This window comes from Dreissena polymorpha, chromosome 2, assembly GCF_020536995.1.
Source record: "Dreissena polymorpha isolate Duluth1 chromosome 2, UMN_Dpol_1.0, whole genome shotgun sequence".
Lineage (NCBI taxonomy): Eukaryota > Metazoa > Mollusca > Bivalvia > Myida > Dreissenidae > Dreissena > Dreissena polymorpha.
This window is the reverse complement of record NC_068356.1, coordinates 131,253,043-131,269,723: the sequence shown is the minus strand read 5'-3', so window position 1 is coordinate 131,269,723 and position 16,681 is coordinate 131,253,043. Positions and strand designations below refer to the sequence as shown.

The 16,681-nt window shown below is 38.5% G+C and overlaps 1 protein-coding gene and 1 long non-coding RNA gene across 2 annotated transcripts in view; both read left to right on the top strand.

Annotated features, from left to right (window-relative positions):
• The window catches only part of LOC127869009 (probable ATP-dependent RNA helicase DDX46), a 93,820-nt gene that overhangs the window by 71,447 nt on the left and 5,692 nt on the right, over positions 1-16,681 (top strand). The window contains exons 13-20 of the mRNA XM_052411258.1: positions 5,372-5,536; positions 7,943-8,038; positions 8,383-8,514; positions 9,472-9,575; positions 10,150-10,312; positions 11,093-11,242; positions 13,475-13,549; positions 15,016-15,213. Of these exons, the coding sequence (XP_052267218.1) occupies positions 5,372-5,536; positions 7,943-8,038; positions 8,383-8,514; positions 9,472-9,575; positions 10,150-10,312; positions 11,093-11,242; positions 13,475-13,549; positions 15,016-15,213 (1,083 nt within the window). The remainder of the gene's footprint in view (positions 1-5,371; positions 5,537-7,942; positions 8,039-8,382; positions 8,515-9,471; positions 9,576-10,149; positions 10,313-11,092; positions 11,243-13,474; positions 13,550-15,015; positions 15,214-16,681) is intronic.
• Positions 11,249-12,742, top strand: LOC127869024 (uncharacterized). The gene is made up of 2 exons (XR_008044374.1): positions 11,249-11,918; positions 11,971-12,742. It is a non-coding gene; the product is annotated as an uncharacterized LOC127869024 (long non-coding RNA).

The window sequence follows — 16,681 nt, the reverse complement described above, 5'->3', positions numbered from 1 at the left end:
GGCTGACATAAGGTTTGACATAGGCTTTGAACCTCAGATAAGATGTACCTATGTGGTGTTGGATGAAGCAGACAGAATGTTTGACATGGACGTTGAACCTCAGGTAAGATGTACCTATGTGGTGTTGTATGAGGCAGACATAAGGTTTGACATGGGCTTTGAACCTCAGGTAAGATGTACCTATGTGGTGTTGTATGAAGCAGACAGAATGTTTGACATGGGCTTTGAACCTCAGGTATGATGTACCTATGTGGTGTTGGATGAGGCAGACATAAGGTTTGACATAGGCTTTGAACCTCAGATAAGATGTACCTATGTGGTGTTGGATGAAGCAGACAGAATGTTTGACATGGACTTTGAACCTCAGGTAAGATGTACCTATGTGGTGTTGTATGAGGCAGACATAAGGTTTGACATGGGCTTTGAACCTCAGGTAAGATGTACCTATGTGGTGTTGTATGAGGCAGACAGAATGTTTGACATGGGCTTTGAACCTCAGGTATGATGTACCTATGTGGTGTTGGATGAGGCAGACATAAGGTTTGAAATGGGCTTTGAACCTCAGGTATGATGTACCTAAAAGGTGTTGGATGAAGCAGACAGAATGTTTGACATGGGCTTTGAACCTCATGTAAGATGTACGTATGTGGTGTTGTATGAGGCAGACAGAATGTTTGACATGGGCTTTGAACCTCAGGTAAGATGTACCTATGTGGTGTTGTAAAAGGCAGACATAAGGTTTGACATGGGCTTTGAAACTCGGGTAAGATGTACCTTTGTGGTGTTGGATGAGGCAGACATGAGGTTTGACATGGGCTTTGAACCTCAGGTAAGATGTACCTATGTGGTGTTGTATGAGGCAGACATAATGTTTGACATGGGCTTTGAACCTCAGGTAAGATGTACCTATGTGATGTTGGGTGAGGCAGACAAAATGTTTGACCTGGACTTTGAACATCACGTAAGATGTACCTATGTGGTGTTGAATAAGGCAGACATAAGGTTTGACATGGGCTTTGAAAGTCAAGTAAGATGTACCTATGTGGTGTTGTATGAAGCAGACAAAATGTTTGACATGGGCTTTTAACCTCAGGTAAAATGTACCTATGTGGTGCTTGATGAAGCAGACAGAATTTTTCACATGGTCTTTGTACCTCAGGTAAGATGCACCTTTGTGGTGTTGGGTGAGGCAGACAGAATGTTTAACATGGGCTTTGAACCTCAAGTAAGATGTACCTATGTGGTGTTGGGTGAGGCAGACATAATGTTTGACATGGGGTCTGAACCTCAAGTAAGATGTACCTATGTGGTGTTGGATGAAGCAGACAGAATGTTTGACATGGGCTTTGACCCTCAAGAAAGATGTACCTATGTGGTGTTGGATGAAGCAAACAGAATGTTTGACATGGGCTTTGACCCTCAAGAAAGATGTACATATGTGGTGTTGTATGAAGCAGACAGAATGTTTGACATGGGCTTTGAACCTCAAGTAAGATGTACCTATGTGGTGTTGGGTGAAGCAGGCAGAATGTTTGACATGGGCTTTGAACCTCAGGTAAAAAGTACTTATGTGGTGTTGGATGAAGCAGACAGAATGTTTGACATGGGCTTTGAACCTCAAGTAAGATGTACCTATGTGGTGTTGGATGAAGCAGACAGAATGTTTGACATGGGCTTTGAACCTCAAGTAAGATGTACCTATGTGGTGTTGGATGAAGCAGACAGAATGTTTGACATGGGCTTTGACCCTCAAGAAAGATGTACATATGTGGTGTTGTATGAAGCAGACAGAATGTTTGACATGGGCTTTGAACCTCAAGTAAGATGTACCTATGTGATGTTGGATGAGGCAGACAGAATGTTTGACATGGGCTTTGAACCTCAAGTAAGATGTACCTATGTGGTGTTGAGTGAGGCAGACAAAATGTTTGACATGGGCTTTGAACCTCAAATAAGATGTACCTATGTGGTGTTGGATGAGGCAGACAGAATTTTTGACATGGGCTTTGAACCTCAAGAAAGATGTACCTATGTGGTGTTGGGTGAAGCAGGCAGAATGTTTGACATGGGCTTTGAACCCCAGGTAAGATGTACTTATGTGGTGTTGGATGAAGCAGACAGAATGTTTGACATGGGCTTTGAACCTCAGGTAAGATGTAGCTATGTGGTGTTAAATGAGGCAGACAGAATGTTTGACATGGGCTTTGAACCTCAAGTTAGATGTAGCTATGTGCTGTTGGATAAGGCAGACAGAATGTTTGACATGGGCTTTTAACAGGAGGTACGATGTACCTATGTGGTGTTGGATGTGGCAGACAGAATGTTTGACATGAGCTTTGAACCTCAGGTAAGATGTACCTATGTGGTGTTGGGTGAGGCAGACAGAATGTTTGACATGGGCTTTGAACCTCAAGTAAGATGTACCTATGTGGTGTTGTATGAAACAGACAGAATGTTTTACATGGGCTTTGAACCTCAGGTAAGATGTAGCTATGTGGTGTTGGATGAGGCAGACAGAATGTTTGACATGGGCTTTGAACCTCAGGTAAGATGTACCTATGTGGTGTTGGGTGAGGCAGACAGAATGTTTACTATGGGCTTTGAACCTAAGGTAAGATGTACCTATGTGGTGTTGGATGAAGCAGACAGAATGTTTGACATGGGCTTTGAACCTCAAGTAAGATGTACCTATGTGGTGTTGGATGAAGCAGACAGAATGTTTCACATGGGCTTTGAACCTTAAGTAAGATGTACCTATGTTGTGTTGGATGAAGCAGACAGAATGTTTGACATCGGTATGAACCTCAGGTAAGATGTACCTATGTGGTGTTGTATGAAGCAGACAAAATGTTTGACATGGGCTTTGAACCTCAAGTAAGATGTACCTATGTGGTGTTGGATGAAGCAGACAAAATGTTTGCCATGGACTTTGAACAGGAGGTAAGATTTACCTTTGTGGTGTTGAAAGAAGCAGACAGAATGTTTGACATGGGCTTTGAACAGGAGGTTAGATGTACCTTTGTTGTATTGGATGAGGCAGACAGAATGTTTGACATGGGCTTTGAACAGGAGGTTAGATGTACCTTTGTGGTGTTGGATGAAGCAGACAGAATGTTTGACATGGGCTTTGAACCTCAGGTATGATGTACCTATGTGGTGTTGTATGAAGCAGACAGAAGGTTTGGCATGGGCTTTGAACCTCAAGTAAGATGTACCTATGTGGTGTTGGATGGGGCAGACAGAATGTTTGACATGGGCTTTGAACCTCGGGTAAGATGTACCTATGTGGTGTTGGATGAAGCAGACAGAATGTTTTACATGGGCTTTGAACATCACGTAAGATGTACCTTTGTGGTGTTGGATGAAGCAGACAGAATGTTTGACATGGCCTTTGAACCTCAGGTAAGATGTACCTATGTGGTGTTGTATGAAACAGACAAAATGTTTGACATGGGCTTTGAACCTCAAGTAAGATGTACCTATGTGGTGTTGGATGAAGCAGACAAAATGTTTGACATGGACTTTGAACAGGAGGTAAGGTGTACCTTTGTGGTGTTGGATGAAGCAGACAGAATGTTTGACATGGGCTTTGAACCTCAAGTAAGATGTACCTATGTGGTGTTGGATGAAGCAGACAGAATGTTTGACATGGGCTTTGAACAGGAGGTAAGATTTACCTTTGTGGTGTTGAATGAAGCAGACAGAATGTTTGACATGGGCTTTGAACCTCGGGTAAGATGTACCTATGTGGTGTTGGATGAAGCAGACAGAATGTTTTACATGGGCTTTGAACCTCAAGTAAGATGTACCTATGTGGTGTTGGATGAAGCAGACAAAATGTTTGACATGGACTTTGAACAGGAGGTAAGGTGTACCTTTGTGGTGTTGAATGAAGCAGACAGAATGTTTGACATGGGCTTTGAACCTCAAGTAAGATGTACCTATGTGGTGTTGGATGAAGCAGACATAATGTTTGACATGGGCTTTGAACAGGAGGTAAGGTGTACCTTTGTGGTGTTGGATGAAGCAGACAGAATGTTTGACATGGGCTTTGAACCTCAGGTAAGATGTACCTATGTGGTGTTGGATGAGGCAGACATGAGGTTTGACATGGGCTTTGAACCTCAGGTATGATGTACCTTTGTGGTGTTGGATGAGGCAGACATAAGGTTTGAAATGGGCTTTGAACCTCAGGTATGATGTACCTTAAAGGTGTTGGATGAAGCAGACAGAATGTTTGACATGGGCTTTGAACAGGAGGTAAGATGTACATTTGTGGTGTTGGATGAAGCAGACAGAATGTTTGACATGGGCTTTGAACCTCAAGTAAAATGTACCTATGTGGTGTTGGATGAAGCAGACAGAATGTTTGACATGGGCTTTGAACCTCAAGAAAGATGTACCTATGTGGTGTTGGATGAGGCAGACAGAATGTCTGACATGGGCTTTGAACCTCAAGTAAGATGTACCTATGTGGTGTTGGATGAAGCAGACAGAATGTTTGACATGGGCTTTGAACCTCAAGTAAGATGTACGTATGTGATGTTGGGTGAGGCAGACAAAATGTTTGACATGGGCTTTGAACAGGAGGTAAGATGTACCTTTGTGGTGCTGTATTAAGCAGACAGAATGTTTGACATGGGCTTTGAACAGGAGGTTAGATGTACCTTTGTGGTGCTGTATAAAGCAGACAGAATGTTTTACATGGGCTTTGAACAGGAGGTAAGATCTACCTTTGTGCTTGGAGATTAAGCTCAGGTAAGATGCTGTCATATGTTGACTTCATAGCACCAGACCAGCATTTGCATAGTCTGGCAAGGAGCTACCCTGCTTATGTGACCATAAAACCTTGCATGACTTTATAGCAGACTTGGTAGCTCATGACTGCATACGCGCAGGCTGGTCAGACGCTATGCTGGCCGAATATGCATAAGACCAAATTTGCATGGACCGACTCAATTGCACTTGGCCAATTATTACTATAATCAAGTTTGCTAAACTTTCCTCAAAGAAAAAGTTCTATGCCTGCAATAGATCTCAAGTAGATAATTGTATCAACCTAAAATATTGACAAATCAGATTGCTTGCAAAGTTTGAGATTTGTATTCCATTTGTTAAATATAAATAAAAAGCAAGTTTGAGATTTGTATTCCATTTGTTAAATATAAATAAAAAGCTTAGGTAAGTCTATGGTAATTTGGAAGTTTTTTTCCTTCCTTTTGTCAAACATAAATAGAAAAAAAAAACATCTGTACATTTAAGATTTGTTTCTGCATTTATGCCGTAAAAAGTATTACACCAAACATTAACCTTGATAATACTTTTCCCATGTCCAACAACAATCAAGGCACAACCTCACATGCTGTTGCAGGTCAACAGAATCATTGATAATATTAGACCAGACAGACAGACGGTCATGTTTTCTGCCACATTCCCTCGACAAATGGAAGCTCTTGCGAGGAAGATTCTGACGAAGCCAATCGAAATTCAGGTCGGAGGTCGCAGTGTCGTCTGCAAAGATGTGGAACAGCATGTGGTATGCAGCCGTTATTTGTGTCAATGTGTGGATGGATTGCAGTAATTTTTAACTCTTTCAGTGCTAGAACCGAATTTTGAAGGCCTTTGCAAACAGTTTGGATCCAGATGAGACGCCACAGAAAGTGGCGTCTCATCAGGATCTAAACTGTATGCTTTTTTGACAGTATTCTTTGAAAATAAATCGAAGAAAATGCTCATTTTAGAAATTCAGCAGACAACATTTTAGCAGACGACAAATTTCCCAGCATGCAAAGGGTTAATAAAATATTAATAACATAAGCTTTTTCCTGCTACGGCTCTATTTCATTGTAAATCCAATATAACATGCCCCGTTATAACGCTGAATCCAATATAACGCTGGTGGGTCTTGGCTGCTGTTTTTTTCCAACCTTTCATTTCGGTCTAGAAAATGTTCTTGAACTTCAAATATGGCGGGTTTGGATGTGCTGATTGCATAATTGCTCAATTATAATAGATTAGAGGATTAGAGACTAACAATTACTAGGAAATTTGACAGTTAAAGCGTGATTGACTATTGTTTGGTGCAATTCAAGTGTGAAAATAGCACTTGTGTCATGCTCTTTGCTGTAACTACAGTATGTATTTTAAATCAATCTTTTGAATAATTGACAGCTTTGACAAGTTTTACGATACATGTTTCACTTCATTGTTATTTGTAGACAATATGAATTTAAATATTGTCTGCTAAATTGCAATTGAAAACGTAACATGCAAAGAGAAATTAAATAAGTAATCAAGAAGATGAGTTCCATCAAGTGCTTGGTAATTGTTTACAGAAATTCACTTTCATTTTTGCGCCATTTTCAGAAAGACCCAGAGAAGCATGTCGTTGCAAGACTGTGTTGTGTCTTTTTGCATTCAATCTAAAAAAAAATTCTCACTTGTCCATTGCTTGTTACAATTAAATCTGACCAGTGCCCCATCAAACTGCAGTCCCAAAATGCACTGTTCACTTGACACTTCTGAAAAATGGTGTATGTTTGTGTTTATGACATTCTGAAACACATTTATTGTCATGAACGAACAGAATATTTTTTGGTAATTGATGTAGTAATTATATATGAGCTCAGAACTTATAATGTGAATCCATTTATTACACTGTCTTGTGGCTTGTTTTATTGAGCTACAGTGTATGTTGAAAAGTCTGTTTAAAATGAATTTCATAGGATGGGCAGAATCTAATGTATTGTATCTAGTAATCTGATACAAACATAATGTTGTAACAGTTTCATGCATATTGCTCTGCCTTGGATTTTACTTGTTTATTTCCAGCCTTCCCAGTTCTTGGTAAACTCATTATTGAATGCTTTGTAGATGGTCCAGACTTGTACAAAAATTTTGGCTGATTACAAATCTCTATTATTTAGCTATAAATATTTGCAGGTTGTTTGGTTCTATTTGCATGTTGTTTGGAGTTTGTTGGGTTCTATTAGCAGGTTGTTTTGATCTATTTGAAGGTTGTTCAGTTCTATTTGTAGGTTTTTATGCCCCCGGTAGGGCGGCATATAGCAGTTGAACTGTCCGTCAGTCCGTCCGTCAGTCTGTGCGTCCGTCCGAAAACTTTAACATTGGCCATAACTTTTGCAATATTGAAGATAGCAACTTGATATTTGGCATGCATGTGTATCTCATGAAGCTGCACTTTTTGAGTGGTGAAAGATCAAGGTCATCCTTCAAGGTCAATAGTAAAAAAATACAATCCAAGGGAAGTAATAAGCTTTAAAAGGGCGATAATTTCTAAACCTGCCAAATGATATATTGAAATTTTATTTCAAAGCGGCGCAATAGGGGGCGTTGTGTTTCTGACAAACACATCTCTTGTTTGGTTCTTTTTGCAAGTTTTTTGGTTCTTTTTCACAGGTTGTTAGGTTTTATTTGCAAGTTGTTTGTTTCTATTATCACATGGTTTTGGTTCTATTAACAGGTTGTTCGGTTCTATTAGCAGGTAATTCAGCTCCATTTGCTGCTCTTTATGTTCTATTGGTTCTGTTTGCTGCTTGATATATTTGCATGTTTTTTGGCTATATTTGCAGGTTGCATGGTTCTATTTGCAGATTGTTTGGCTATATTTGCAGGTTTTGTGGTTCTATTGTGTGGTTTTAATTGCTGGATGTTTGGTTCTATTTGCAGCTTGTTTGGTTCTAATTGCAGAGTGTTTGGTAATATTTGCAGGTTATTTGGTTTTATTAGCATATTAAAGTGTTCTATTTGCAGGTTGTTGGCTCTATTTGCAGGTGGTTTTGCTATAGTTCTAGGTTGTTTTGGCTATATTTGCAGGTTGTTTGGCTATATTTTCAGGTTTCCTTTGGTTCTGTTTGCAGGTTGTTTGGATCTATTTGCAAGTTGTTTGTTCTATTTACAGATTGTGTGGTTCGTTTTGCAGGTTGTTTTAGAGGAGGAGCAGAAGTTCTTCAAGCTTCTAGAACTGTTGGGACAGTACCAAGAGCAGGGTGGAGTGATAGTGTTTGTGGATAAACAGGTGAGACCTGGTTAGCTCTCAAAAGAACCATGAATAATAAATGGTTCAATTTTCCCTACTTTTTTTTCGCTGTGTGAAATTTGTTATGTGAACAATTCAACATATTATTTTCCTTGCAGAATATGTTACAAATGTTGCATTTAGGATACATTGATTGATTCTTAATAAGTTGAAAATAATAAAGGATGAAATTAAACATGACTTGCTGGCTTACGGAATTTTGTGGTTTTATGGAATTTAGCTGCTAGGCATGTTTTGTCCAAATCAACACTCTTAGTATAAATTTGGATCATTATGTATAAATGATAAGTGAGCCTTATGTTTCTCCTCATATCTGATGCCAGGAGAATGCAGATGACCTCATGAAGGACCTCATGAAGCATGCCTACCCATGCATGTCCCTGCACGGGGGCATTGATCAGTATGACCGGGGCAGCATCATCCAGGATTTCAAGAACGGGGACGTCAGGCTGCTGGTATGGATCTCTCTCTTACGGCTATGTACATTTCAGCATTTTTAAACAAAAAATGCTTTGCATTATGACCATCCGGGATTGGGTAAGCAAAAATTCAGTTTCATGAATTGTTTATATAATATTGTATATTGTTATATCAGTCATATAATAATACATCAAAATGACTAAATTTATGACAGTATTTCATTTTTAACATGGCTATATGTAACAAAATCAGGGTATTCCTTGTCCCTTTTTTTTGAGACAAGGTCATCAAGTCTTCATGAAAATTTAACAAATGAAACCAAAGGGCATTAATTCTGTGACAGGGGGCGCTGGTAGCCTTTGTCATGTTCACTTTCAAATTTCAGGGTAACACGAAGAAGTCGAAGGGCAAATGTTGCCATTTAACGGGTTGTCGAGATAACAACTTCATCATTCATTATGTAATTGTAAAGTACCTCAAATTTTCATCATATGAAGACTGTGTGTCACGTGTAACAACCGTCCACTTACCTCTAAGGTCAAGGTCAAATTTAAAGTTAAAATCTGACCATTAAACACCATTTCAGAGCTGTTGCTATATCATTAATCGTGCAATGTTCTAATAGTTTACCAGAAATGTTCACCATGTATGGACAGTGTTTAATGTTTAACATTGGTTGCTCTAGCTCAAAGGTCAAGTCCAAACTGTAACTTGGGTCAGATGTCCGATGTTAGCAAATCATAGCCTGTCTGGACTAAAACCTGATTATTCATCATGCAATTTAAAAAAGTTGCTTAAATGTTTACCTTGTGGAGAAGGCGTGTCATGTGAAGGTCACACTAAAGGTTAAAGGCCATGGTGCAGCTTGTTAAATATTTACAATTTTTAATAGACTCAACAAGTGGCCTACAGGCATCTAGCTAGTATTACATGTCAATTTAAATATTTTGTTCAAATGAAATCTATATTATGCAGGCTAGTGATTTTTTCAGGTGGCAACATCTATTGCGGCCAGAGGTCTTGATGTGAAGCACTTGATGCTGGTAGTCAACTATGACTGTCCAAACCATTATGAGGACTACGTACACAGATGTGGGTAGGTGGTGCCAATTGTTATAACTGGCCTTTTTCCTTGTGTATATTTGTGGCTGATTGCGGGTGTATGGTCAGAAAAAATCACATGGGCATTTAAAATGATTAAACATTATTTAACAAATGAGGCCCTTACATTTGATGTTTCCATCTAAAAACTGGCCATACCCCAGAGGTCAGATAATTTATATGGACGTTTACATAAAAATATCTTTTAATAGCGTTTTATTTGAAACCAGTGTATTGTTTTTTATATAACATTGTTTAGTATTTTGCCAAAGAGACCATGCCAATTTTATCAAAACTGGCCATGCTGCAGGGGTGAATTTTGTTTTTGTCGTATTCTACATATATTACAACATGTTACAGGCTCTAGTTCTAGCAAATCTGTATGAATTATTTTCTTAGATGATGTACAATTTAGGAGCTGAGTTTCAAACCACAAAATCAATAATCATTCAAGTCAGTATGCTCTTATATAGCCACAAAGCCTATGATCATAACTCGTTTTTATGTTTGAATATCTCATAAAAAATATTTGATGAAAAATTATCTTAAAGTTTAACAATTAATTTTAGTCGTACAGGACGGGCTGGTAACAAGGGCACAGCATTCACATTTATCACCCCAGAGCAGGTGCGTTATGCAGGGGACATAATCAAGGCCCTAGAAACGGCTGAGTCATCTGTCCCTGAAAACCTTCAGAAGTGGTGGGATGAGTACAAGAAACAGGCTGAGGTGGTAAGAACAAATTGGGGCAGGGGGGGGGGGGGGGGGTGTTGTAAGTTCAGTGGATTTGTATAGGAGCTGCAGTCTGGGAACACCTGCCTGTATGCATCTGCTTAAAGTATCATCTCAAACTAGCCTGCAAAGTTTGTACAGACTTGTCTGGGATAAAACAGTCTGACGAATCTTGATTTTTGTTTGAAAGAGACCTCCTTACATGAAAAATTAAAAATTCCATGAAAGCTGACAGTTTTGTCCCTGAATAGCTTCTGTGGACTGCACAGGCTAAATAGCCTGTGTGGACTGCACAGGCTTATCTGAGACGATGCTAAATGCACATGTGTTAAGCTGTACAGCTTTTACATGGTATAGGTGTCTGAAAAGGACGGTAACTTCAATCATTGGGACTGTGGTAGAGCTTAGGGCTATAATGAGAGTTGCTTGTTCTATTAAATTGTACTTGAAAATTGAAGCGGAAATGAAAAGTTAAATCATTTATCCAGAGATCTAAGAAATTTCTGCTTTCTCCTTGTAAAACTGAACCAAGCAAATATGTGATAGTTAGAGATGTCTTGTATTTTTACTTTTCAAGTGTCTGAATCAATAAGCGGCAAGTTTTGTACATGTATTACTATTTGTTTCATTTTCATGACTTCTATGAAGTAAAGGTTGTCAGTTGAATAAAATCTAAATCCCACCTAAAATTGCTGGAACAACTATTCCAACTACAAATAATTTTGTTTTTGCTGAGTATTATGATTGTGGTAGGTCTAAATGCTTGCCTATATTCTGCAGGATGGCATAAAAATCAAGAGCAGCAGTGGTTTCCATGGTAAAGGGTTCAAGTTTGACGAGTCAGAGGCGATGTTGTCATCAGAGAGGAAGAAGCTTCAGAAGGCAGCGCTGGGCCTGGTTGACTCAGATGAAGAGGATCCAAATGAGGATGTAACACACACTTGTACTTGTAACCATGCCTTAGGGAGATCCCAATGAAGATGTAACACACACTTGTACTTGAAACCATGCCTTAGGGAGATCCCAATGAGGATGTAACACACACTTGTACTTGTAATCATGTCTTAGGGAGATCCCAATGAGGATGTAACACACACTTGTACTTGTAACCATGTCTTAGAGAGATCCCAATGAGGATGTAACACACACTGGTACTTGTAATCATGTCTTAGGGAGATTCCGATGAGGATATAACACACACTTGTACTTGTAATCATGTCTAAGGGAGATCCCAATGAGGATGTAACACACAAATGAACTTGTAACCATGTCTTAGGGAGAACCCAATGAGAATGTAACACACAAATGAACTTGTAACCATGTCTTAGGGAGAACCCAATGAGAATGTAGCACACACTTGTACTTGTAATCATGTATTAGGGAGATCCCATTGAGGATGTAACACACACTTGTACTTGTAATCATGTCTTAGGGAGATCCCAATGAGGATGTAACACACACTTGTACTTTTAACCACGTCTTAGGGAGAACCCAATGAGGATGTAACACACACTTGTACTTGTAATCATGTCTTAGGGAGATCCCAATGAGGATGTAACACACACTTGTACTTGTAATCATGTCTTAGGGAGATCCCAATGAGGATGTAACACACACTTGTACTTGTAATCATGTCTTAGGGAGATCCCAATGAGGAGGGAACACACACTTGTACTTGTAACCATGTGTTAGGGAGATCCCAATGAGGATGTAACACACACTTGTAATCATGTATTAGGGAGATCCCAATGAGGATGTAACACACACTTGTACTTGTAATCATGTCTTAGGGAGTTCACAATGAGGATGTAACACACACTTGTTCTTGTAACCATGTCTTAGGGAGATCCCAATGAGGATGTAAAACACACTTGTACTTGTAATCATGTCTTAGGGAGATCCCAATGAGGATGTAACACACACGTGTACTTGTAATAATGTGTTAGGGAGATTCCAATGAGGATGTAACACACACTTGTAATCATGTATTAGGGAGATCCTAATGAGGATGTAACACACACTTGTACTTGTAATCATGTCTGAGGGATATCTCATTGAGGATGTAACACACAAATGAACTTGTAACCATGTCTTAGGGAGAACCTAATGAGGATGTAACACACACTAGTACTTGTAATCATGTCTTAGGGAGATCCCAATGAGGATGTAACACACACTTGTAATCATGTATTAGGGAGATCCCATTGAGGATGTAACACACAAATGAACTTGTAACCATGTCTTAGGGAGAACCCATTGAGGATGTAACACACACTAGTACTTGTAATCATGTCTTAGGGAGATCCTAATGAGGATGTAACACACACTTGTACTTGTAATCATGTCTTAGGGAGATCCCAATGAGGATGTAACACACAAATGAACTTGTAACCTTGTCTTAGGGAGATCCCAATGAGGATGTAACACACACTTGTACTTGTAATCATGTCTTAGGGACATCCCAATGAGAATGTAACAGACACTTGTACTTGCATTTCTTAGGGAGATCCCAATGAGGATGTAACACACACATGAACTTGTTACCTTGTCTTATGGAGATCCCAATGAGGATGTAACACACACTTGTAATAATGTCTTAGGGAGATCCCAATCAGGATGTAACCACACACTTGTACTTGTTACCATGTCTTAGGGAGAACGTGACTACATGCATGTGCATAAGTGTCATCCCAGATTAGCCTGTGCAGTCCACACATGCTAATATGGGACGACACAGACTAGATTTTTGTTCAGAGACTTCCTTTAAATGAAAAATTCCATAAAGGTGGAAAGTGTTCCAGATAAGCCTTTGCAGAATTGACAGGATAGTCTGGGAACACACTTTACACTCATGTTTTATGCCCAATACTCCCAGAGACATTCTCAGTTGCGTAAAAGTTATTTTTGTAATGATTAATAAATACATATAAGGCAGATTTAAAATGAGGATGATTATTTAAATAATCCATAATTTTCCCTATAGTTTATATACTTATGAAATGCATTAAAATACTATATGGCTATACAATGAAAACAAGCAATTTATATCCTTAATTATTCTGGACTTGTAACATTATTTCTATATGGCATTTTGAAAAGAGTTTCACACTGATCCCTTATTTGGAATTGACAGTTCATAACTGTCCGTGTTTCCATTGGCAGATTGAGCAGCAAATTGAGGACATGTTTGCCAGCAAGAAGCGAGTGACGGACGTGTCCAAATCTTCACTTGCACAGGTATGTCCTCTGTCATTGTTGCATCAGCTTTCAGTTTGATCTATAGAAAGTCATTCAGAAATGTTAACATAAATATTATGATTGTTCCCCTAAAGATGTTTTTTTGCATGGCTACCCAGAATATGTAAGGATCAAATAATTATACTTATGTCCTGCATAAGACCTTTGATACGTTTTCTCTTGTGTCAATTTTAAATGGGTTTAAGTTGACACTTTCAAGGGTATCATGAGGTTTACAGGTTTTAGTTTTTGCATGGTTAACAATCCATTTCGTTTACTGTGTTTATAAAGTAACTAGGAGCAGTAATAATTACTGTTAATTTTCACTTTAATTTTTAGCTCGGCTGAGAAAACCCGAGGTATTGTCATAGCCAGCTCGTCGTCCGGCGTCTGCCGTCCACGTCGTGCTAAAACCTTAACATAGGCTCTAAAATCAAAGTGCTTCCACATGCAACTTTGAAACTTCATATGTAGATGCACCTTAATGAGTTCTACACGCCACACCTATTTTTGAGTCACTGGGTCAAAGGTCAAGGTCACTTCTGACAAGCTTTCATTTATTCAAAACTGCACCCACAGCCGAGTGTTGGCACCCACTCCAGTTACTTTTTTAAACAAGTGTATTAAAAGTTTAAATTTAAGATATTTTTCTGTAAACCACACAAAAGCATAACATAAATGTAAAATACACTTCAACACCGTTATTTCAAATTTGTCGGGACTGTTAAAAAAACTTCGGATTAATGATAATTCGAAATAAACATTTGACAGAAGACTTCTTTGACTCTGTAATTAATAAAACGTTGTGGAATTCGCATGGTTCTGTTACACGCTACCATTAATAATTGTTTTACTTAAAAACGTAAACTAGTCAGATATCAATAGATTTTTCCTTGAAACAAATGGAGGAATAAAATGGTAGAGTACATTTACTCAGACCTAACGTGACACATTTGTTTGTTACTAAAGAATGCAAAACTACATAAATAGTAATTATCGGCTTTTGAGGACATTATAAAATTAACACGCTACGCTCAGACGACAAAGGTGTAATTATCAACTTTTGACTCGCCACACGCAGACGACAAAGGTGTGAAATTACGCTCAGTGTTTTGCAGTTTTGACTTTGGATTAAAGATTGATAATTAGGTGCGAATGATAGTGTTGGGACGGACAGAATCACTTCGAATTAACGATTTCTTCGGTTTAACGAAGTTCGGCTTAACAATGAAATTTTACATTAAACAAAGAAGAACCAAAATCGGGACCCGAAAAATACTTCAAAATAACAGTGACTTCGGATTATCGGTGTTTGAAATAACGATGTTAGAGTGTACTATGCTTATATGATGAATTGAGAACTTCTATCAGTTGCATGTGTTTGTATTAAGTGTTAACTAGATTGTTGATTAGGTTTATTTATTGGTGACATAAAAATGAAATGGTATACAATTCCTACTATTCAGCCTATCATGGGCAACCTGATGGCAGGCAGTGCTGTGGGCAAGATGGGCGCCAACAACCAGTTGAAACTGGAGATGGCCAAGCGTCTGGCTGCAAAGATCAACTTCAGCAAGAACCTTGGTCAGGAGGCCCAGGATATCACCCAGCAAGCCACCAAGGCTATCTTTGGGGACGGGTCATCAGCTGCACCACAAGTGGCGGTGAGTGGGCTGGGGCTTTTTAGTAGCACATGTGTGGGGTAAGTGGGGTAGGTCAGGCTCACTAGATAAAAGTTCCCCTACACCTTTATTTGTACAACATTCAACGTTAAATGTATTTTTCCTTAGGATATGAAGTTGTGCATTAGGTATTTTCATCATCCTATGTTAAGCCATTTAAATATAGAATAATTGAATTTCTGTAACATAATGATTATGAAAATAAAGACATTATTATCAAAATCAAATTCCTTTTCTGAAACCACAATGTCAAAACTTGGTACAGTGGAACCCCTCTAAACCGGACAACCCCGGGACCAAGAGGAAATTCCGGTTTAGAGAGGATTCCAGTTTAAGGGGGAAATTGACTGTTTTAACTTTCAGAAGGTCAATTACACAGCCTAATGTGGAAAAAACATTTTCAGCAAAGTTTAATAGTTTATTTCATTCATTCATATTGCATCACATAAGAAAAAAACGTTGCTTAATCTGTTGATTATAAAGCAATATCATTCACAACATAGATCAAACAGTGCACCCTGAAAAACAAACAATTTTATACATACATGCATGTGTTAGGTGAATTTAGTTCCTTTTCACACTAAAAAACATGTACGCCGACTTTTTTTGCACGATATCCCCGATCGTCGACTTTCCTACCCCATATTTCTCTGACAGCATCTTAAGTGTAGGTTTTGGCAACATCTCTGACTCTTTTATCAGTTTGATTTTGTCTTCTAGAGACAATTCCACGCACCATCGCTTAGAAGGTGGCTCGGACATTTTTAGTCTTAGTTATCTTAATTACCAATTTGAAAATCTAAATTAATATATAAATGCAACTGCTTTAAGAACTCCTCTGCAAATCAAAATTTATTTGACACTAAATTAGCAATTGTAATAAACAACACAAAATTAAATAGCATAAAGATTATTAAAATTTAGCACGGCTTCCTACATCAAAAACAAAACACACTAAAGAACTATATGTTTGTTATCAGTAATTATAATCAGTATTATCACATCTATTGAGCGATATGTACATCACAGGACAAGTATCTTTAAATTGTTTTGCGATTTTTACAGTTTGCAAATTTTTCGACCACCTTTATTAATTTCACGCATCTTTAATCCGCTATTCACAACTTTTTGACACTTGGTCTGAGGTGCAACTTGGTCTGAGGTGCAATAAACCGGCCCTGAGCGGTTAAGAGAGGTACAATTATGTATGGTACAATTACCCAATTTTGATCCAAAGAATGACTGGTATTCGGAATTGAGGGGATTCCGGTCTTGAGGAGATATTTTACGCATGGTTTTATAGGGAAAAAAATGGGACCGGACAATTTGTTCAGTTAAGAGAGGATTCTGGTATAAAGAGGATCCGGCTTAGAGGGTTTCCACTGTATATTTGTTACTTAAAATAAAGCAGTGTGACTATAATATCAGTAAATTATGACCCCATGTAGAG